Source organism: Scardinius erythrophthalmus, assembly GCF_964197995.2.
Source record: "Scardinius erythrophthalmus genome assembly, chromosome: 4".
NCBI lineage: Eukaryota > Metazoa > Chordata > Actinopteri > Cypriniformes > Leuciscidae > Scardinius > Scardinius erythrophthalmus.
In genome coordinates, this window is record NC_138224.1 from 50,968,593 (window position 1) to 50,993,793 (window position 25,201).

At 40.3% G+C, this 25,201-nt stretch overlaps 1 protein-coding gene across 1 annotated transcript in view; it reads right to left on the reverse strand.

Moving 5' to 3' along the window:
• LOC308689938 (protein NLRC3-like) overlaps positions 1–24,998 on the reverse strand; it is a gene marked incomplete at its 5' end in the record, with an annotated part of 165,217 nt that extends 140,219 nt beyond the window's left edge. Inside the window, one exon of the mRNA XM_081364063.1 lies at positions 24,731–24,998. Within this exon, the coding sequence (XP_081220189.1) occupies positions 24,731–24,998 (268 nt within the window). The remainder of the gene's footprint in view (positions 1–24,730) is intronic.
• Between the last annotated feature and the right edge of the window lie 203 nt (positions 24,999–25,201).

A 25,201-nucleotide genomic window follows, 5' to 3' on the forward strand; every position in this document is an offset into this window, starting at 1 on the left:
AATATTTTTTTGTTAAAGTAACACACATATATTTCTTTTACCACCAAAACACTATTGTATTAATTATAATTTAATTAATTATAATTTTCCACTATACTTAATTATCGATCGTTAAAGGGCACCTATTATGCAAAATTCACTTTTACATGGTGTTTACATAAATGTGTGTTGGCAGTGTGTGAGCAAAACCATCCTAGAATGATAAAAATCCACCCAGTGTTCTTTTTTACAATCTCAATAAATCATAAGCACTGTCTCAGAATGAGCTGTTCTCAGATTCGGTGCAATGTGACGTAGAATTGCGCAAGCCCCTCCCACGACTCCTTGATTGACACTGCTGTTTGAGCCTAGACCCGCCCTGAGTGAGCTGGACACAGGGTCCGCCATTGTTCGAAGCTGGAGCAGCTGTAGACAAGAATGTCTCCTAAGCGATTGAGGTGTGCTGTTGTTGGATGTAAGAATGAACATAGCAGTCTTCATTTTCTCTCGTTGTTCCTCGAGGATGGATCTGTACTGTTTGTGATCCAGCTTACGGTCTTCTGAGCGACAGGACTAACGTTACTGACCACGGCAGAAATGAAAATGAGAGCGCGCACTTTATGACAGCTCTTCGAGTCATTTTACGGATATAAGGTTTACCAGTTTATTAAGCACCCACTGAAAAGGTGTGTATATATTTGTTTACTGTTAGTTGTAACGAGTGTTTTGTGTACTTCACTGTGTATGTTGTTGATAATGAACGGGAGAGAGAGAGTTTATGGATAAGACTTTAATACGCACTTCTTATACTGTGTTTATTCAGCTCTTATAGAGATTCTCTGGAATAAAACTAACGCTCATCTTTTGTGTGATGTACAATAAACTTCACTGAACTCATCAGTATATTTTGGTCATCATTCGGACGGGGTCTGCTACAGCAGGCTTGTATTAATAGTGGATAAAAGCAGATGACAAATAAGTTATAACCCTAATTAAACTGAACTATACCTGTTCTATCTCATACAGCATATATTCTCTGGCTCTGTGGGCATTATTGTCCGACTCGAAATGAACACCGCAACTGAGAGTTTCTGTTCTGATATTATCAGATGAGATTGTCCTGACTGAGCGCGAGCTCGTGAGGCTCCCCCCCCTGGGCCGGCAGCAGCAGTTAATTTGCATTTAAAGGGCACACACTAAAACAGCGCGTTTTTCTGAGCCCCCAAAAAATGACAATTTAAACATGCTGTAAAAAATTATCTGTTGGGTATTTTGAGCTAAAACTTCACATACATACTCTGGGGACATCAGAGATTTATTTTACATCTTGTGAAAAGAGTCATAATAGGTGCCCTTTAAACTGATGTAAAGGGTTTAATTTTGCTATAAAAAAATGGATTTGATGATTTTCAACGTATTGGATGAAGACGGTGTGTGGAAAAAGGTGGCAAGGTGCATGGCATCAGAGCTAGAAAATATAAAGTTAATCTAAAGGCGCAGTCTTTCCTTTCTGTTAATATTTCGGAAAGTCTGTTCTGGGATGCTTTTAAAGGAGTCATGACCTGTAATTTTCACTTTTCCACGAGAATCAATGTATGTTATGATTGCTTAACGATTATACACTGGCCGGGAAGCCGATATTTAAAAGTGAAGCGTTTGTTTACCCCTGGGTTCGTAAACCAGCCCACGTGCACGCGCACTCAAATACGAGATTTTAATTTCTGCCCCGACTTGGTCAAGACGGAGCAGGATATACCATATATGGACACCGCAGACCTATGCTGCAGGAAGCCCGCCCTGCCCCTCTCCCCCTCATATTCAGTCGCGAAAGATGCAGAAACGTAGTGCACACGTGAGTTGCTCTGTTGTTGACTGCCAGAATCAACATGTAAATGTGTTTTCTCTCCCAAGGACGGACCAAGCTGTCAGGGACCAGTGGATTAAATTAATTTTTAATGACGCAGTTCCTACAACCCTTCCCACTGGCTTAACGTTAGGTGTCTGTGCTGATCATTTTACGCCGGAATCGTTCACAAATTTGGGGCAAGTTTAAAAATGATAAACAGACAAGAAAATGATACAGCTATATTTTTATAGAATTGTATATTATATAACTATGACAACATATAATTGTATTGATTTTTTTTATAGAATAGATAAGGATAGATAAATAAAACAAACAAACAGTCAAGTAATAATAAACATAAAGAAAAAGATCACGTTACATGTCTGTAGAAGAAAAATATTGAATGTCTAAAAAACCACAACGTGAAACAAGGCAAAAACACCACATGATAGCAAACGTTGATCTCAATAACCACTGTAAGCTGATAAATAAAGTAGACTACATCTCCGTTAATGTAATCTACATTAAATAAAAGGTATAATGTATGTCTCAGTCAAAATGATTGTCTTTACCATTCAGAGGCATCTTGCTGTAGACGTCCTTCCATCGACTCTACATCTTCCCTTTCCAGCTCAGGTTCAGAGTCTGGCTCATACATATACGGTTGAATTCCGTAGGTCGCGGCCAGGTCGGGTTCATTCACAACTTGCGCCATGATGTCATTTTGGAATGATATGCTGAAGTTACCTGCGGTGTCAACCCCCCTCCTTCCTGCCACCAATCAACGTGCCCCTCATTTGCATTATTAAAATGACCGTCCACGACAGCCAAAATATCGCATCAGATCTCGCGAGACAATAATGCCTTCAGAAATAAGGGTCAGAGGAGCGTTGTGTTTATTTTTTTTCCACTTTTCTTTTTTAGAAGGGCCTGAAAGACTATAATAGAGCGTGGGTATCCAAGGTAATACTAGGTTATGACACCTTTAATATATAGCACAGAAAAAAAACCAATTTTGGCTGCTTGCTCAAATTGCTTCATTAAAATGAGCTTGCAACACAATTGCTATACATTTTGTCTAACAACTTAATTTGATTGTGTTTAATCTGCTTAACCCTTTGGGCTTCTTCGTAAATGGGTCACAATTAGCTTCCTCCCGGTCAAAAAAGGACGAAGCCTTAAAATTTAACTTTATTTTTTCCCAGGATAACCAATCAAATATATTTTTGTTCTATAAAATTTTCTGATTATTATTTAGAATTTTTAGAGTTTTCTATGATACTTTGCATTAATTATATAATTTTTATGAGCTATTTTTTTCCATTAGAATTTATATATATATATATATATATATATATATATATATATATATATATATATATATATATATATATATATATATATGTGTGTGACCAGTCATGGAAAGTAGGGACACAAGTCGGTTCTGGGGCATTTTGAGTTATTCACATATTCTGAAAGTGTAGTCTCCAAGCTTTCCAACGATGTATAATACATGGAAATCTGATAATATTTGGAGAAGTTGTGGCCATTTGAAGGTAGGCACTCAAAAAAAACTGAAATGGTAGAAATCTGCTTCTAAAGATTGACAAGTTCTCGCCCTTCTGGGAATGACAATAGGGCTCATTTACATCTCATTTAGATAAGTCATACCCCCTGTAAAGCTCCCCCGTCTCCCCCTCCCCCCTGAATGTACCAATTCTACCAATTCTCTAAATAAAACATTTCCAGTTAACTGGCAGAGCATTCATTTCGTTCGTTTTTTAAATAAGATACTAGTGCTGAAATGTGTTTTTTTTTTTTATCAAGTGATCAAAGTGCTCGTTGCCGCTGCGATCAGTGGCGCAGATACAGTGTTTACTCGTGTGGCTCGCGCACACACTGCATTGTCTTCACTCGACGCGCTTCAATCCGTTGCGTTGCGGTCGGATACTCTCTATTCGTTCTGTTGAAATAACAAAATGATTCAAACGTTTGCGTGTCCCTGCTTGATATACAACCATTAATGAACATAATCGTTTTGATGAGAGAAAAAAAACTATACGAGAAAAAAAAAAACCTATACAAGGGCAGATTCGAACTCTCAACCTCTGACACGAAAGCTCTACCACTGTACCATTTATATACACGTCAATTATAAAGGCGGATCTATGTATTGACACTGACAACATGTATAAGGCTACATCTCATTAAACGACAAATTAAACTCATGTAACCTACTATTTAAATCGATTGCTGGACATCGTAATGTTATTGGCGTCCATGTTCATTGAATTTTGAAATCAGATAGAGCCGGCCAGAGCGCTGCATAATAAGTAGCCACGCCGGCTTATTCAGTATGGAAATACACACCGACAATGACACGCCCCCTACTGCGTGCTAGAATCTCCGAAAAACAAGCCGATTTCAAACTCAAAATGTACGCTTTTAAATATACCAATACTGCTATCTCAAACATGGAGAGGCTTCTTCGTGATTTCAACTAACAGATTCTGCAAAAAAACGAAAATCACCAATTTTGGAAAAAAAAGGCTTCTTTCTCATTTTGCTCGAAAGTTGTGCTGCCGACTTGTGTCCCTGGTTTCCGTGACGGGTCACATATATATATATATATATATATATATATATATATATATATATATATATATATATATATAATATTTTATTTGTATTATTTTTTTCAATAAATGCAACATTTCACATCAAAATAGAGTGCAGGCAAAAAAAAAAAAATTCAAGTGAGAAGAGCGCCATCTAGTGGCTTTAAAATATATAAAAATGTGTCATGTCCTATAACCGCCTATAGCTTATTTATTTATTTATTTATTTTTATTCCCATTCGGAAAGAAAAAAATGTATTACTAAGCAACCACTGAATGGAACAGCACAAATTATATATCATTTTAAAGCTTAGGATCTCAGCTTCTCAATGCATCTAATTACATTTATTAACTCCTAACGAGTGCTGAGTAATCCCTCTAAAACCGAGTGTACCGCCAGCAGGCGCCACCTAGCTGCGAAAATATTCATTACCATATTTTTTTTACAAATCTTGCCTTGATTAACACAAAGTTGATGTCATTTGAAATAAACAATTTCAAACAATTTGAAGCTTAGAGTCTGAACTTTACAGTGAATGTATCCACTTTGAAAAACTCGTAAGTATTGCTGAGTTATTTGCTGATAAATAGAATTTCTTTTTTTTCATAATCTATAAAATAATATACTGCAATGTGTCAAAAACATCATACAGCTCATGAAACATTCACAGATCATTTAAAATGGCACTTCATTTTTTACAGCATATTATTACAATTAAAATGAGCCCAAAATTAACATAATCTGTTGCTTTTATGACAAGATATTCTTCATGGAGAAAAAATTGCCCATGAGGGGGTGTCAAAGACTGTACAAAAAGGCTATCTCTTTTACAAATGCTGTAACTTTTGATTCCTTTGTCCAAAATTTTTTTTTTATCCAGATGCAGCTAACATGTAGGGGGACTTCACTAAAAAAGAATTTTCCTCCTACCTTATTTCCTTCCTGAGTTATTCCATGACAAATAAGAAAGATATGCAAAATCATAATAAAAATTGTATATATATATTGTCTTTTATCCGCAGTTACTCTGCAGGACAATGTCCAAATGTAATGTAATTTATATTTTCAAAAAATTTAAAAAGAGTTCTTTCAAACGATACCTACCTTTTGACTCTCTTTGCTATAGTTTTGGAGTTATTATAAAAAAGTCACCAAGTGTCATCCCATTCCGATGAAGCAAAAAATTTAAAAAATTCAAAATGTATACGTTTTCGGTCATTTTTGACCGAAGAAGCCCAGAGGGTTAAATATATGTAAAATGTAAGTTTACTTAATCTGTTTGTGTTGGATTACATGAATGATTTGTGTTGCATTAACCGAAACTCCAACTTGAGAAAATGGGAAAAGAGGAAGACTTGATAGTGTGTAATTGTGTTTAATGTTCAATTACATTGGAATAATTAGAACCATTTTAATTACAGTGGGTTACCATTGTGGAGAAGAGTGGAGCATTTGGTCGGGCTGTGGACTGATTCAAAGAAGTTTTACTTCTGTGGTTGAAGAAGCATATCAATCTTAGCATTTAAGATGTTAATAAGTGCTCTTATTAGTTAATAGCTAGCTATAGTCTAGAAGTTCAATTGAGAAATCATGTAAATCCATCACACTTTATTTATCAGTGCAGTTTTAAATAAACTAAAGCATGTTCACTAAACTTAACCGGTTTAAGTTACAGGGAAGCAATTCCATTCATTACTTTTTCACATAAATTCTTTCTCATTCAGTTGTGTTGTCACAGCACAAGGAGCTTACATAGGTTAAAAAAAATCCACTAATGTTAATAAAAAATAATTTGCGTGTGTGGAACCACTGTCCATAATTTAAGTTATTTTAAAGACTAATTGTTTTGAGTGTATATATTGCGTTTTTGACACTACATACCTTTTAACAAGCCTTTCAAAGCTTTTAAACACCAAAGACGTCCTCCATATAGTTGGTACTATGTGTTGGTCTAAAGATCTTTGGAATAACAGAGTAAAAACTGTTGATAGTTGCTCAGCACAGTTTTAACACTCGTCCACAGATGCTGTCAGGCCCAGGACTCTTATGTGTATGGCAACTCTGAAACATTTTCTTTATATCAGCCTCTTTGATGGAGAAGTTATTAGTTGATGTCAAAGATGTCAAATACTCACAAGGTCATAAATAATCCCATTTACCAATTAATCAACGGTCATAGGTCATTTCCACCCCCCGTAGGATACAAGGTCAAAGGTGACAATGTCAGCGAGAGGGTAAGGTCACCACTAGGGCAGCTCAACACTAGGGCAAGGTCAGGGCAAGGGCAAAAGGTCAACCCATCAATCAATTAGAGGGCCATCAATCATTTTGACAGTAAGTGGATCATATCACTACTCCTCTATAATGAAGAAATGATGGTTGTACCTTGTTCTAACTGTTTCTCTGGTGTCTCCGTCGCTAAGGGTTTTTGTGGCTCTGTGAGGAAAGAGAAAATGAGTTGAAGCATTATTTCATACATGATTGTTAATAAGCACTGTGTCTCAGAAAGCACAGTTATTGTGTATTTTAAACATTACAATTTATTATATTATATTTTCATTATATGAATTGTATTATAGTCATTATATATATATATATATATATATATATATATATATATATATATATATATATATACTATATTACCATGTCCTGCAGTGTTTAAGCTACAGTTGAAGGTCACTGGGCGTGTGATGGTGTTTCCAGTGAGTAAAGGAGCATTTACAGTTGCTCCTGTTTCAGCTTTCACATCAACACTGACTCCAGTGTGAGCACTGCTGCTCATCTGGCCTGGAATAGAGATAGAGAGATTAATGACATTGCTTAATCACAACTTTAACATTTCCAGTGAGTACACATCAACACTGCTAGTAGTGATTATGATATAGCATGTGTCAAAAAATATGTATTTATTATTTATGTCCCCCGTCATAAGCAAGACACTCCCAGATCGTCCAGTGATAAACCACAGTGTGAACTGAAGCGTCAGACGCTCACAGAGACGGAGGAGTTACAGACCAGACGAGCCTCGGGACACACTGTCACAGTAAAGATAGTCTGCGCTCCAGAGGTTTATTCACACTAAATTCATTTAAAAGCATAATCTTAAAAGTTTAAATTAGATATTTTAAAATTAAAAGACTGTTTAAATCAAATCTTTCAAGTTTTATCAAAATTGTATTTTCTATTTATCTTCTAGAAGACTTCTGTATGAGATAAATGATTTTGCTTAAATTTTGGTTGGATTGGATTGGGGGGATGTAAAAAAAATTAAGGGCCCTATTTTAACGATCTGAAACGCAAGTAACTTTGTGTGCGGGTCTTGGGCGCTGTTGCTATTATACCGACGGGATAAATGACTCTTGCGCCCGACGCAAATCTAAAATGGGTTGGTCTGAAGTAGCTTCATTATTCATAGGTGTGGTTTGGGCGTAACGTGAAATTTCCAAACCCACATTCCCTTTAAGAGCAGGCGCGCTTGTTCACCGACGTTCTCGTCAGGGCCGTAAAACACAGAGAAGTGACATTGTATGGGGATGGAGAAACACACCCAAATTAGCTTCGGTTAAACAGGCTCATTTGGATAAATATAGCTATATATGCTAGCTGGCAACAAAGGATTCCATTCATTATGTACTGAGACAAAAATGTGTTTGCCCACCTATCTAAATGTAAGAAACACGGTGAATAAGCCCCATTTCAAAAAACGTTGGAGTGTTCCTTTAAGTGACAGCATGTTATATGGTACAATTTCTGGTAAGCTACGTTTTTTTATTATTGCTTGACACACATTTCACAATTTCAATTCAATTAAATTCTTGTGATTTGATATTGACTCATTTGGATAAATATTAGGTACACAAGATAAGCCTTAATTTTCCTCAAGAAAAAAGATCCCACCTAATGCTGTAAACACACAGAGAGCCCTATCAGCAGGTACTATTATTTAAAGGTTAAAAATAACTTAAATTAAATATAATGCATTTTTTATTATAATAACAACTTTATTTAATGATATAAGTAAAATATAATAAATATGAAATATAGTACACATATTTAGCAAAATATTCGTAATAGGCTAGCAATTTTTTTCTTCTAGCCAACTACGTGTTATTTATTATGGTCATTAAAGGGTAACTAAACCCTAAACCAACCTTTTTTAGTTAAAGGGGTCATATAATGGTACATGCACTTTTACAAGTTGATTGTACTGAAATGTGTGTTGGCAGTGCCTGTACACAACCATCATAAAATGATAAAAATCCATCCAGTGTTTTTTTTTTTAAATCTTCTTATGTTTTCCCCTCTCTCTAATCAAGCTGTACCCCTCCCACGATGGCTGATTGACAGCAGCGTTTCAACACAGACCCGCCCTCGTGAGCGAGCTGTCAATCATAGCCCGCGCTGACCGGCACGTTCATTGCTGATAGCTGGAGCACTGAGGAGAATGGCGTCTAAGCGATTGTGGTGTTCTTGGGTGTAATAAGGAACACAGCATCATTTTGATGTTCCTAAATCCGAACCGCTGAAGATGCAGTGGCTGAGTTTGTTTTCGAAGGGAATTCCCCGCGATCAACGTCAATGCTTTCATGTTTGCACGAATCATTTCACCAGACTGCTTTATAAACGAGGGTCAGTATAAAGCTGGTTTTACTAAGAAGCTGCTCCTGAAAAAAATGATTGGTACCACAGGGTGTCCGCGGGGTTGTAAAAAGTATTAAAAGGTAGTAATGAAATTAGCCAAAATTAAGGCCATTAAAAAGTATTAAAAAGTAATAAATGTCATCTGTCGAGGTATTAAATTTTCGAACCCCTATCCAGCTAGGCCTATGAGTTTCAATTTGTGTTAAGTGCAGGCGTTTCTTCTAAAATTCGCGTGGATTTATTTACAGGTTGCGAGTAGAACCTGAGCGATATCATGTGACATGGTTTTTGTTCACGCGCGCGCTGAAACAAACTGGGTAAGTTACCCGGCTGGCTTGCTGCCAAACCTGTTCGCGAGTTCGCTTCTATTTCAGTCATTTAAGAGACATCGGGGTTTTTACTGCATTGAATTTTTTTGGCGGCCGCCAAAGCGCATTTTTGTCCCGCCAAAGCCTTATTTGATCGGTGAGTAGCCTAATGTAGATGACTGCTGCGCTGACAGGGTGCATGACATGTTAACTGAAAGAATGAGCAGAGAGAAAGAGCCCCGGTCGCGCGCGCGCACTCTCTCCTCTCTTGCTCTCTCGCCCTCGCTCATATTAATCAAAATCTATTGACACACGATGGTAAAAGGTCGGAAGACCGAAGTTTCACGTGGCGCATTCGGATATTTCTTGCATTACCGCTGGGTGTGAATTGTGCTAAAATACACTGCCTTATGTTCTCTGAAAAGCGTTCCGCCCATTCAGCTGACATAAACCACATTTTCAATAAACAAACAAAACTATCCAGTAATGAAATGTTTTCTGTGTTTGACACAAAACTTGTGCGATGTCCTAACTGCCGGGATAGTCACACAACACGTAGACGCCCGCTAATGACACATCGCATAATTCACGAACTAATGACTCCTTTGAACCGATTCACTTTAATGAATGGTTAAAATAACTGATCTGGGGTGCGTTTCCCGAAAGCATCGTTGGCCAACTATGGTCGCAAGTTCCGTCGTTACCAATAGAGTTCAATGGACATTGCGATGAACTTGCGACCATGGTTGGCCAACGATGCTTTCGGGAAACGCACCCCTGTCCGACACTGAACTCACGAGACGTCTGAATCGGTGTGTAACAGATCGGTAACATTTTATATGGTTCCATTTATTAAACTCTAGTCAACTACATTAACATTAACTATTATTATTACATGGCTTGGCTGAATTCCAATGTAGAATGCGGTCTGTTATTTCTTTATAACAGACCGCTGCGAAGTATAACAGACCGTTGCCATGAAAAACAGCGCGTTGCTATGGACGCGGAACGGACTATTTTCTTTAGCAGAAGCAATACAATCGTTTTTAAATCAATAACCCCTTTTTAAATCAATAATTCGCGGCAAATTATTTATTTATTTTGTAGGTAGCCATGTAATAAGCGGGATAATGTATAGTGAGCCGGTTGTTATAGTGAATAACAACCCCTTCAGGCTGATTCCCGTTCAGCCTGTCGGGGTTGTTATTCACTATAACAACCGGCTCACTATACATTATCCCTTACATAAGTTAGACTGCAGACTGCACTTCTACAGCATTAATTAATCTATCTTAATGCTAATTTCACCATTTACTAGTAGCCTACATTATTGAAATCAAAAGTTGTATTTGTTAACATTAGTTAATGCACTGTTAAGTAACATGAACAAACAATTCATGTATTCATGTATGTATACTACTAGTATTTTCAGGTTATTTATATCATAATGTGTAGAAACATTACCAAAAAAAAAATAATAATAATTTAGTTTAGACTGGAGTGAGGTGAAACCAGAAAAAAAAGTGCAAAGCAAGTTATCTAATAGCTATTTTTTTATCTGGCAGCTAATTTTATTCAATTGTACAGTTTATGGTAAAAAATTACACTATTAGTTAAAATAAACTTTTTAATGCTATACTTTTTTATTCTACTTTTTGATGTTGATATGATTATAGACCAAAATAATTATTAGGTCTAGCAAAGAAGGATTTTATCTTACAAAGCTATGAAATCAAGTGGTAAAATCACAGCTTAAAAAAAAAAAAAGAGGGCAAGAAAGGATCGGCCACAAATCTCTATCTGTCTCTGTGTTGGTTTTTGAGTCCAGGGTTGAAGTTAAGTTATAATCACCGAAATGTTTTATTATTTTTGGAAAGATATTTCATTACTTTATACCGCTACAGTTGCATCTTGAATTCGTGCTGGTATTAAAAAATATTGTGAAGGTATTAAAAAAGGTATTAAAAGGTATTAAATTCAACTTAAGAATTTCTGTATATACCCTGTACCAACTATTCGTGTTCCTGCTGAACCTCCAGAAGAACTGAAGTGAGTGTAACGTTTTATTAACCCTTTCATGCATGAATTATGATAACCTCAGTCAGGATTTTTGTGTGTTTTTATAGCTCTTAGGGCATGAAAGACAAGAATCGATTTTTATTTTATTATTTTTTTACAAAATTTTCAAAGAGATCTTCAGATGTCCACTTGAGTGGACAGCATGCGGTTATGGTTTAAACTGAAGCTATACTGTATTAAATATAAGACAATAATCAAACAGATAAAGTATGTGAATTTAACAAACTAATCAATACAATTATATCAAATCATGTGAAAACTATAAAATATATACAAAAAATATAAATGCAAAATATTGCAAAGGCTTCATACAAGTTGCACTTCGCGTATCTTTGATATCAGAACATGAGGACGTGATTCCATCAGAATTTTCTACAGCCTGTCAATGTACAACTGTGGAAACCACTCAGATGCTCCCTCCAGTGTACCAGAGTATGGAGATTTACCCTTATTAGCTGATAAATCTGATTATGTTCAAGATGGACATGCACATTTCTATCATAGCCCTCCTCTGAGAAAACCTAGCGATACGTTTTTTTCAGTCTCATCTGAAATGATCAGTGTTGGGGGTAACGCATTACAAATAACATGCATAACGCATTCAGATTACTTTTTTGATGTTACAAGTAAAGTAATGTGTTACAAGTAACATGCATTACCTAATCAGATTACTTTTTGATCTAACAAGTAATTAACTACAAGTAATGTGCATTACCTAATCAGATTACTTTTTGATGTAACGAGTAAAGAAACGCATTACAAGTAACATGCATTACATAATCAGATTACTTTTTGATGTAACGAGTAAAGAAACGCATTACAAGTAACATGCATTACATAATCAGATTACTTTTTGATGTTATGAGTAAAGAAATGCATTACAAGTAACATGCATTACATAATCAGATTACTTTTTGATGTTATGAGTAAAGAAACGCATTAAAAGTAACATGCATTACATAATCAGATTACTTTTTGATGTTATGAGTAAAAAAACGCATTACAATAACGTGCATTACGAAATCAGATTACTTTATGATCTAACAAGTAAAGTAATGCATTACAAGTGTCATACATTATGTAATCACATGACTTTTTTTGATGTCAATGAAAATTACATTCTAATAATACAAATACATTTATTTAAAGTAAAAAAAGTCACTGCAGATTAAGTTAAGTTTTAAATTTCAAAAACAATATTCACATTATAATTATGAATTGTAGCTGAAATATAGCAGTTGATGCATGACGTCCACTACAGTGGACGTGATTAATCAGAGTTTTCTCTCAATCTAAAATCAAAACTTGGAAAATTTTACTGTGATATGACTCATTAGATATTGCTTGATGCTGCAATATTTTTTTTACCTTCAAGAGTCTCCTAGGATAGAAGGAATGGGTGGATATTCCAGAGCAACTTGGCATGTCTGACTGACCCTTGGCCATCTTGGTTTGGAGGGGGAAAAAATCGAAACACAAAGGCTTGCCACTTGGTTGCAATTTATAGGATGATGCACCAGGGTCCAATGAAGAGGCTGATGTGCAACTTTGCCATAAAAACCCGTGCGAATTCAAGAAAATGCGTTTTTAATAGCTGTCCACTGTAGTGACCACTATGCGTGAAAGGGTTAACCTTTATATTAATCTTTATATTAATCTTTGCAAATCGCTTGCTGCACGCTTCACGATGAATGCGGCTATTTACACTCAGGGTACATTACGGCATGTTTTCTATGTATGACATTCTCAATATAATTCATAATCCCATGTTTATAATAAACAACACGTTATGGATATTGTGTTATTGTGTTACAAACGTGTACGCACAGAACAGAGGGGTGGGGTGAGCAAAGCTCATTATCATTTAAAGACACATGCACTTAAACGGCGTGCTGAAAACAGAGCTGTTTTTGACCTGGTTTTAAATGAGTGTTTTCTTACAATACTAATGAGAATTTTTAATTAAAGTATATTACAAACTTTTAATTTAGACCCTAAAGAATCATATTAGCTTGTACAAAAATGACATTATATGACCCCTTTAATGATCTGTAAGAATGGGGCTTTATTAGTGCTGTTGATTGATTCAAGTAACTTTTTTGACATTTGGGTATAAAGTGTTTTAATTCTACAATACATGGTGTAAAAACGTCTGAGTGCTGCCCTCTTCAGGTTGAACGGTGGTTACTGCAGTTTAATTTTCCTATTGGATGTTTGCGGTGGCACGTGACGTAAGCAAGTTCCAGCTCACCACGCCCTTGGTACGAGCTAGCGTAGATTTATCTGTATTTAGTTCAGTGGTCAGGAGAGTACATAGGTGTAGTGTTGCTGGTTGCAACAGCACTACTGGACTGCATAGCTTTCCAGCAGACTTGGAAATTAGGCGCCAGTGGTTGCATGCACTTGGCCTGGAAGACCGTGAGTGTGAAACCTGCATTTTACGCGGGATTGCTTTTCCAACGCAATAGAGGTGGAAATGGGCTTCTCCACACAGCTCGTGCTGAAAAGCGACGCAGTGCCAAACGCTGCTCCTCCTGCATGGACTCCACCACCGCAGCGGCGTCTTGATGTGAAAATGCGTTTTGCTGGATTTTTGCACATAGCGGCGAAATATGAATATGCCAACAGAGATCACGCGCTATTGACATCAACTCCATAAAACTCATCAGCTGGATCATGCATGTACTTTACGTTGTCTTGCGACCCTGTAAGTCACTCTCCATTTTAGAGAGTCTGACAGCAGGTCTCTCAGGTGCACGCCCCCCCCCCCCCCCCCCCCCCCCCCCCCCCCCCCCGCTCACGGTTCGTCCCCTCTATCTCCGCTGGGGTCTGCCCACTTTTCTAGCATTTTTCAAATATTGCCAGTGGGTGGAGTCAGGCTCTGACCATGGGGGTTTAGTTACCCTTTAAATGGCTTTCCTGAGGTAAATGTTATGTGACATAATTGTTCTCCAGCTGTTTTACCTCTTTCTGCGGTTGAAAAACACGGATTGATCGATATTATGCATGAGGAATATACATTTCTGTAAGTTGTACTGTATCTTTCAACAGTGTTCATTCGTGTTACTATTAGCTAGTAGCAGATGATTGGTTCACGTGCCGCTAGCGATCTGTCGCGTCACATTTACAAGCGCCAAAACGATATTTATTGTTTGAATTTGAGAGCTGAGATTTATTAAATCATAAGTAACCTGCTCTGTCTTGTCTGTCGGTGTCAGTGTCCTCTTTGCTTCGCGATTTTTCAATAAATGTATGCTTCGTTACATCATTTTATCTCCCGAGTCTTTCTGGTAGAACTATCCTTAATCCAGTGGTTCCCAATCCTGGTCCTGGGGACCCACAGCTCTGCACATTTTATATGTCTCCTTTTTCTGACACACCCAGTTCAGTTCATAGAGCTCTTTCCTAACGAGATGATGATCTGAGTCAGGTGTGTTAAATTAGGGAGACATACAAACTGTGCAGAGCTGTGGGTCCCCAGGACCAGGATTGGGAACCACTGCCTTAATCAGTGTGGAAACACACCGGGTGAAACCCTTTACTGAGAATATACTATCGGTTATCTACTCAAAATATATGTAGAATTTAAGGCTGCACGATGCGACAAATGCGATATGAGATAACTCTTTAAATAATGCGATATCCGACATAATGCTTAAAAAGTGTGTAAAGTAAACTTAAATTATCTTTAAAATATATTTAAAATTATATAGCCTACATACTGTATGTTACGGTTGTGTGAGTAGAAGGAGGCGAGGATGACAGAGCACTTCAATCCAAGAGTTTTATTCACAGGGAATCCAAAAACACATGAACAACGGGTAGAACTCACACGGGAAACAAACGTAGTATAAACGCCATAATGCACAAGTAACTAAGTAGAACCGACAAACACAGAAGGAGAACACAGGGCTTAAATACACAGGAGAACTGAAAAGGGAACAAGACACAGCTGACAAGACTAACGAGGAACCAGGTGGTACAAATGAACTGATGACAGAAACCATGGAAACAAGGACTAAACCAAAATCAACAGAGAACAGGGGAAAACGGATCACAGAAACAGAACTCAGAAACACAGAACATGTAACACTGTATGTGTTTCACATTCTTTTTGTGACAAGAAAACACCCCTACAACTTCTGAAAGTGAACAGCAGTTTTACTGGAGCATGAATAATTAAATGTAAAAATAAACACTGCTTAGTTATCACTGTATGAATTAAATATATACTGATTCTTATTAAAGCTACAAAAGTTATTCAGCCAAGAGCAGTGAGTGATTTTCTCTTTGTGACCCCAGTTATTGCAAGGTGTTGCGATATGCGTATCGTGATATATACATTTGCGATATTTTGATAATTTCTATATATTGTGCAGCCCTAGTAGAAGTTTTAAATGTTAGCATTTGATGATTGACAGGCTGTCTGTCTGTTGGCCGCATGAACAGACTTTGTGGAGAGCTGATGATACTATAGCAGGACACATGCCCTTTGACCGCCTCGATCTTGGAGGCTTTTTTTGGTTAAAGACCCTAAAAGTTAGTCCTTAAGTCCGTAATTCCAGATGTGTAAAATACAAAACAGCATTTTTCAACCGAGTGAATCTACACATGAGAGGTCTTCAGAAGTCGTAACTTCATGGCTCAATGGGTCTCCTGAGAATATTTCATTTCCCTTAAGATTAAGCTAAATGACACTAGTTTCCAGCGTTCATACTTTTCTTTTATAAAATGTACTTTTCTTATTTCTTCAAAGGTTCAATTTCAATTCATTTCCTAGCAAGTAAAAAGTAAAAAATATGAGATAAAACATGTCTGATGCAATGTTTTTGCAAAGAAATAGGTGCTGCAAAACTCCAAACAGTTCCTCACACAATGACAGCATTGAGGACGGTCAACGGCTCAGGTCAATTGGTGAAAACACTGCATGTGTAAGGTATTTTTCCAGCTATTCCCCCAAAATCAAATACTGTATTACACTTTTCAAAGGATAATCTAGCTTTAAAGTTAGAATAAAAAGTTAAAACCAAATATATCTTCATACCTGTTGTGTTCTGACACAAAGCCATTAACTGATCCTTTTTGTTTTATAAATTTACTTTTCTTATTTCTACAAATATCAGCCTGATAAATATGGAGCTAATACACAATGAAACAAGATAATCATGCTACCAAATACGTCTGACACAACGTTTTTAAGAAAAAGCAGTGTTTTAAAATACAACTAAACCAGATGATTTTTCTTTTGACAGTCCTACAGAAATGCATGTTGATTACTAGGTTTCTGGAATAGTGCAAACATGCAATGTTCGAGAAAGCTAATATTGGTGTAATCTTTGCGAGGTCTCACCAACAACGCAAAACTTTGTGTGTTTTATGATCCAGGCATAGCTTTACTAAAAGAAAATATTATGGAAGTCATTTTTAAACTGTAAATATATCATATTTTATTTATTAATATTAATAAAGGCCTGAGGCATTACAGGTTATAAATGTTGCGCTAAATGTTTGTCTTTCTCTGAATTTCTAAACACTAGAAGTGCCAGAATTCCATAACTACTAGAACTGCCGCAAGCCGTCATTTTGACCGCTAGATTCCAAACTAGGCTATATCTTTAATGATAAATACCCAATTGAGAGATTAATGCATTTATTGTATTAGGATGTCTTTTAAAAACAAAACAACACCAAACTGTACATTTAAAAAAGTTTAATTATACATTTATAAATACATAATATCCGTAGATGTCCTAATCAAAATGACGGAGTATGAAAACCTATGTTTTCATGTTTCTGTTCGATCGCGTCCGCGCCCGCCGACACACACACACACACACACACACACACACACACACACACACACACACACACACACCATATTCTAGCATTGCAATCTTGACATTGCAGCCTGTTCATTATAGCCATAATATAATAATAAAATAGTCAACCTAACATATAAAAATTCCACTGCTCTGTTTGTCAGTAGCCTAGTACAATTCGTACCATTTTGCGCATGTGAAGAGGATGATTTTTTTCCGTCGATACTGGAACGTGAGTGAAGTACAAAGCCTATAATAAAGAATAGTTTACCATTCAAATACATCGCAAATGTTTAAACATTTTTATTCTAATTAGAGAGTTACGTGACGTGAGCCTAACGCCGCTTACTTTCACTTTCGCTTATAAAGTAGCCTATTTCATTTTGGCTTGTTTATAGTTATTTTTTTCATTCTTGTTCTGTTCTGAATATCATTACATTTAAATGATTTGTTGTTGAATATGTTTAGTGTATTTTTTACCACATTTTATTGTTGTGTATACTGTATTAGTATAGCCTATAATAATACCGCAAAATTCAGTGCGGTCAATATGACCGTCTATGGCCGAAATAGGTAAATATGTTCATTTGTTTTTTTGCCTTATGTGTAATTTATATGAAAAACATTTTAAATGAAAATACAGACACTTTTAGGAAAAGTCAGGTACCAGCAGGATTGTATTTATTTTTTCAACAAAGTTATTGCAGATATAAAATTCAAAACGGTCAAAATGACCGCCATGGCAGTTCTAGTGTTAAATAACATTTCACATGTGTGAGATGACGTGTGACACTTCATATTTAAAAAAAACAACAACAAAAAAGTTTTTTACATGAGCTCTGATAAATTAAAAAATATACTTTAAGTTCAAGTCAAGTTTTTCCACAGACCACCGATGTAGAATATTTGTTTTTATCAAGACTTTAAAGGGATAGTTCACTTTGAAATTAAATTTTGGTATGTTTTAGCTTCCCTCAAGGGCATCCAAGATGTAGGTGTCTTTTTTTTTGCAGTAGTTTAAATTTTGCTATTTTTAGGTCAAACCGTTCTTGTCTGTCAGTCATATAATGCAGGTCTATGGTCACTGTCTCAAAGAGCATGCACAGAGTCCAAATTAAAACAATTCCCCGTCGTCCAAATTAAACAATTCCCCATCGTCCAAATTAAATAATTCCCCATCGTAAGTACACATTGATGGCCTAAGACACAAAACGAGTGGTTTGAGTGAGAAAACGAACAGTATTTATATCGTTTTTACCTCTTATATACAGCCACGTCCAAGTGATCTGATCTGACGTGTACGCAGACTGGTGCATAGATATATACACTAGATGTTGCCTTGTCTACGGCAGTTCATTGGAACGAATGTCTTTAAGGCGACATCTAGTGTATATATCTATGCACCAGTCTGCGTACACGTCACACACCAGGATGCGCGCACGCCCTCAGATCACTTGGACGTGGCTGTGTACTAAATCAAATTTAGATTTGCTCTGCAAGTAGTCTGGCAAAGAGCCCATTCAAGCCGATTTCTAATCCGATCAGAAACGTTGAGGCGGGCTTTACACGATGACGATCGCTCTGATTGGTTTTAGGTCTATCCAATTGCGCCCAGAGGCATTTGAGCAACGTCCGTTGGTGACGCCCCTTTGGAAATTAGTTATGAATGAAGCTTTGCCAGACCATAACTGAAGACTCAAATTTCATCGTTTAATGTTGTTTTTAGTATTATTATTACTATACTTTTTATATACATTCATAATCATTTGTACTCATTGTATTTTGTGAAGATGTGGGAGAAAGAGAGACTAGAGACTGGAATGTGTAGTGTTTTTCCACCAGCATAGCATGAGGATATACATTTCAACGTTAATGCAAACCATATGTTCTTCTGCTGAATGTATGTGTTCCTATGGCGAGGTAGTTTTTTTCCTTGGTCAGGGATATAAAAACCAAGCCCTTTTGTCCGAAAATCAGGAAGAGATGGAAATGTAGAGAAGGTGACTGAGAAGCTGAATTAAGACCTTAGCTTGGTCCATTGTCTCTTCCTCCTATGTTTTATAACCCAAATAAATAAGGGATCTCTTGGCAAAATCACTGGTGTCTGTTTCCATGAAATTAAACAACAGGGGAAAGCTGTCACATGTCTGTCCTGTCTTGTTCTGCACTTGGGTGTCTGTTATGTTGAGCCATGTGCTTGTGTTATTGTTAGCCCCGCCCTACTTGTTATCTGATTATTGTTTGAGTTCTCCCACCTGTTCCCCCTGATTAGTTTCCCTTTATTAGTTCCCTCTTGTTTGCAGTCTGTGTGGATCGTTGTCTCTGTTTCCCCCTGTGTTATGTTTTGAGTGTTTGCCTGCCTTGTTTTTCCCCCACGAGGGAGTTTTGGTTTTTAGTCTGTTTTGTTTGTTATTCATTAAAATTTTCCTTTCCTGCACTTGAATCCTCGCTTCACCTTTTGACTTCCCGTGACAGAACGATCCACCACAATGAGGATTCAGCAGAAGGATTCCTGCCCTCACCTGGAGCGAATCATGAGACTCAGCAGTTTGGTTTCCCTCCGACAGCAGGGGACCAGGGTGAAGGATTTCGCCCGGAGATTCAGCGCGGCAGCAGAGGGACTCGGGCTTGGGGATATAGTCCTTAAGGACGTATTTAATATTTGTTTGGATGCTCCCCTGCCTCAGTGGGAGATGAAGGGGCTGGAAATTTTAGACTTTCCGGGTTTCACTAAGTATCTCTACCATCGTGCTCGGTGGGATACATCGGACCCGCCTGCATCCCCGCTGCCCAGCCCAGAGAATGCATCGCCGCTGCCCAGCCCAGAGAATGCATCGCCGCTGCCCAGCCCAGAGAATGCATCGCCGCTGCCCAGCCCAGAGAATGCATCGCCGCTGCCCAGCCCAGAGAATGCATCGCCGCTGCCCAGCCCAGAGAATGCATCGCCGCTGCCCAGCCCAGAGAATGCATCGCCGCTGCCCAGCCCAGAGAATGCATCGCCGCTGCCCAGCCCAGAGAATGCATCGCCGCTGCCCAGCCCAGAGAATGCATCGCCGCTGCCCAGCCCAGAGAATGCATCGCCGCTGCCTAGCCCAGAGCTCCATCCACCATTAATTCCGTCCAGACCTGAACCTGCACCTCACCATCGAAGACGGCGGAGGAGGAGGAAGACCTCCGGCCTCCCCAATGTCCCGGAGGATTCCGTTGCGGAGCAGCCAGAGACTGTTCACGTCACGTCTGCCCAGCCAGAGACGGTTCACGTCACGTCTGCCCAGCCAGAGACTGTTCACGTCACGTCTGCCCAGTCAGAGACTGTTCATGTCAAGTCTGCCGAGCCGGTGTCTTCGGACAGGATGGCCGCCGCCGAGGGTGTTCCCGTCACATCTGCTGAGCCTGTGTCTTCGGACAAGATGGCCACCGCTGAACCTGTTCACGTTACGCCTGTCGAGCCTGTGTCTTCGGACAAGATGGTCGCCGCCGAGAGTGTTCCCGTCACGTCTGCCAAGCCTGTGTCTTCGGACAAGATGGCCACCACTGAACCTGTTCACGTTACGCCTGTCGAGCCTGTGTCTTCGGACAAGATGGTCGCCGCCGAGAGTGTTCCCGTCACGTCTGCTGAGCCTGTGTCTTCGGACAAGATGGTCACCACTGAACCTGTTCACGTTACGCCTGTAGAGCCTGTGTCTTCGGACAAGAAGGTCACTACCAAGACTGGGTCTTCGGACAAGATGGCCGCCGTCGAGCCTGTGTCTGGGCCGGTGGTGTCTGTTCCTGAGCCTGAGCCCTCAGTGACCGCGACACTGGCCATTATGGCCACAGCCATGTGGTGTGTGTGGGCTACACACACACTTGAGCCGGTGGTGTCTGTTCCTGAGCCGGTGGTGTCTGTTCCTGAGCCGGTGATGTCTGTTCCTGTTCCTGAGCCGGAGCCAGCGTCTGTCCCTGAGCCGGAGCCCGCGTCTGTCCCTGAGCCGGAGCCCGCGTCTGTCCCTGAGCCGGAGCCCGCGTCTGTCCCTGAGCCGGAGCCCGCGTCTGTCCCTGAGCCGGAGCCCGCGTCTGTCCCTGAGCCGGAGCCCGCGTCTGTCCCTGAGCCGGAGCCCGCGTCTGTCCCTGAGCCGGAGCCCGCGTCTGTCCCTGAGCCGGAGCCCGCGTCTGTCCCTGAGCCGGAGCCCGCGTCTGTCCCTGAGCCGGAGCCCGCGTCTGTCCCTGAGCCGGAGCCCGCGTCTGTCCCTGAGCCGGAGCCCGCGTCTGTCCCTGAGCCGGAGCCCGCGTCTGTCCCTGAGCCGGAGCCCGCGTCTGTCCCTGAGCCGGAGCCCGCGTCTGTCCCTGAGCCGGAGCCCGCGTCTGTCCCTGAGCCGGAGCCCGCGTCTGTCCCTGAGCCGGAGCCCGCGTCTGTCCCTGAGCCGGAGCCCGCGTCTGTCCCTGAGCCGGAGCCCGCGTCTGTTCCTGAGCCGGAGCCCGCGTCTGTTCCTGAGCCGGAGCCCGCGTCTGTTCCTGAGCCGGAGCCCGCGTCTGTTCCTGAGCCGGAGCCCGCGTCTGTTCCTGAGCCGGAGCCCGCGTCTGTTCCTGAGCCGGAGCCAGTGTCTGTTCCTGAGCCGGAGCCAGTGTCTGTTCCTGAGCCGGAGCCAGTGTCTGTTCCTGAGCCGGAGCCAGTGTCTGTTCCTGAGCCGGAGCCAGTGTCTGTTCCTGAGCCGGAGCCAGTGTCTGTTCCTGAGCCGGAGCCAGTGTCTGTTCCTGAGCCGGAGCCAGTGTCTGTTCCTGAACAGGAGTCAGTGTCTGTTCCAGTGTCTGTTCCAGTGTCTGTTCCAGTGTCTGTTCCAGTGTCTGTTCCAGTGTCTGTTCCAGTGTCTGTTCCAGTGTCTGTTCCAGTGTCTGTTCCAGTGCCTGTGTCTGTTCCTGTGCCTGTTCTTGTGTCTGTTCCTGTGCCTGTTCTGGTGCCTGTTCTTGTGTCTATGTCCGTTCCTGGGCCGGTGGTGTCTGAGTCGGAGCCGGTGGGACTAGTTCCAGTGCCTGAGCCAGTGATGCCAATTCCAGTGCCTGAGCCGGTGGTGCCAGTTCCAGGGCCTGAGCCGGTGGTGCCAGTCCCAGTGCCTGAGCCGGTGGTGTTTGTTCCAGTTCCTGCGCCGTGGCCGCCCGAGGGGTCTTCTCCGCCCTGGCCGCCCGAGGGGTCTTCACCGCCCTGGCCGCCCGAGGGGTCTTCACCGCCCTGGCCGCCCGAGGGGTCTTCACCGCCGTGGCCGCCCGAGGGGTCTTCTCCGCCCTGGCCGCCCGAGGGAAAGTCTCCGCCCTGGCCGCCCGAGGGAAAGTCTCCGCCCTGGCCGCCCGAGGGAAAGTCTCCGCCCTGGCCGTCCGAGGGAAAGTCTCCGCCCTGGCCACCCGAAGGAGAGTCTCCGATCTGGCCGTCCGAGGGAAAGTCTCCGCCCTGGCCGCCCGAGGGAAAGTCTCCGCCCTGGCCGCCCGAGGGAAAGTCTCCGCCCTGGCCGCCCGAGGGAAAGTCTCCGCCCTGGCCGCCCGATGGACAATCTGCTCCACCCTGGCCGCCCGAGGGACAGTTTGTTTCTCCCGTCCCGCCCTGGTCTGTTTCTCCAGTCCCGCCCTGGTCTGTCCCTCCCGTCCCGCCCTGGTCTGTCCCCCCCGTTCTAGTGGAGTGTCTGGAAGCCACTCCTTAAGGAGGGGGTTATGTCACATGTCTGTCCTGTCTTGTTCTGCACTTGGGTGTCTGTTATGTTGAGCCATGTGCTTGTGTTATTGTTAGCCCCGCCCTACTTGTTATCTGATTATTGTTTGAGTTCTCCCACCTGTTCCCCCTGATTAGTTTCCCTTTATTAGTTCCCTCTTGTTTGCAGTCTGTGTGGATCGTTGTCTCTGTTTCCCCCTGTGTTATGTTTTGAGTGTTTGCCTGCCTTGTTTTTCCCCCACGAGGGAGTTTTGGTTTTTAGTCTGTTTTGTTTGTTATTCATTAAAATTTTCCTTTCCTGCACTTGAATCCTCGCTTCACCTTTTGACTTCCCGTGACAAAAGCAAGATTTTTAAATCAACAATAACTCAGTTACTACTGAGAATGGTCTGGTTTTAACCAGGCTAGTCAAACACTGATGTGAGAGAGAAACTCTTCAGGAAACACTCTGAAATCTTTTTTTTGAACCAACTGCATTTTTGCAATCCCCATTCATACATTGTATGGACATCGATGTGGTCATAAATCATTTTGACACAAGCTGAATGACATCATCATAACTACTAACATGAACTGTTGATGAAACGCGCTCATGCCAACTAGAGATGAATGCGAGTGAGCAGCAGACACAGAGCTCTTTAGTTCACGATCAACCTCATTTTATTGTTTATCGGTTTATTGTAAAGTGAATTCAACAAGGCATTCCTTTTCTTTGAAGCAACAAAGGCTAAATAATTTGTTACAGTTATTTTTTGTAACTGGTGTGGATGACTATACAGTTTTATAAAGTCAGAACGTCTGAAGCACAGAGAGACACGTTAAAGCGTTGACCACCCAGCTATCGTCTGAACACTGTCATATGAGCATGAGTTTAACGCTTTATGCTTAGGCTGCGCAAAGCCTCATAGATGTGACATTTTTCTATTGCAATGTTTATGTTGAAATGTTTTCGTTATTTATTAAAGAAAATAATGCAAATCATAACAACCTACTATTTAATTCTTCATTAATCCTAAAACACAAATGCTGCCGACTAACATCGGTTAGCAAGTAATTTTACGATCATTTATTTTAATTTATTTCACTGTTATGTTCCAGTTCATAAATCTAGGCCTACTAACAAATTAAAATAACATGAAGTATAAGACGCATAACCTTGACATGCATAGCCTTTCTAGCTAGAGAAAATCTGGGCACACAATGTTAACGTTTAGCCTACTTTGCTCAAATTTGATGCAATGATAGAAGCCTACATTTGTTTCATTTCTAAATTTGTACTGTAATTTCAGTATTGTGATTATGAATTCGTTTAACTACAACGTTTCACTTGAACTTATCTGCTACCAGCTCTCAATCACTCTCTATTAGCGGTGGCCGATTATGCAATAGAGAGAATAAACTGACACTTTTTAAAGTCTGTGATTGTAGCGCATCTTAGCGGTAAAAGGCAGCAAATACACACCCCAGTTTTACCACCGCGGGAAAGGCAATGTACTAGTTGTTTGCAGAAGATTTAATTAGGGTTTTTAGACCATTGTAAACCATTTAACCATTTTGTAAAATCAGACACTGTTCTATTAAATGTACTTGTATAACATCTGTTGCTATTCTTGGCAATGAAATTGTTGCTTGCTTTTATACTTTCTTGTGTCCATGTACAGGAAGTACACATATATCTGTTTTGAATGAGCTCCAACAGCGACAGATGTCTTCATGTTGCCTGTCACCTACATTACAGTCACAGTGAATTAAACATTACCTTGTTTGTGTTGCTTGTGATTGTTCTCCAGCTGCTCAGCCAGATTATTCTGGTTCATCTTCCTCAGGATCTCCACTGTGTTATTCACAGCTTTGTCTGGTCCAAAACATGCTACCATCTTATCCACAGTTTTCAACCTATCTACTTTATCCATTTCAGACTTTTTTATACACTCATGATCTTTCACTAGGTGCCACTGAAACATCTTCTGTTCATCTTCTCTCAGGTCCATCAGCGAGTTCAGAAGCAGATCTTCGTCAGACGCCATCATCCTTCACTGATTCACACAGATTCACAGCTGCAGGGTAAAAAGAAAAAGATCTGAAGTAGTTTCACTCCTAACATTTGGACCTAAGCACTCAAATGTTATTTGGGTTATGAAATGAAGCTGTGATTGGGTTCGCTGATCGATTGCTCCTGTCTGCCTCGTTGCTTCGTCTAAGTTCGTAAGGAGGAGTTGAGACAGCAATT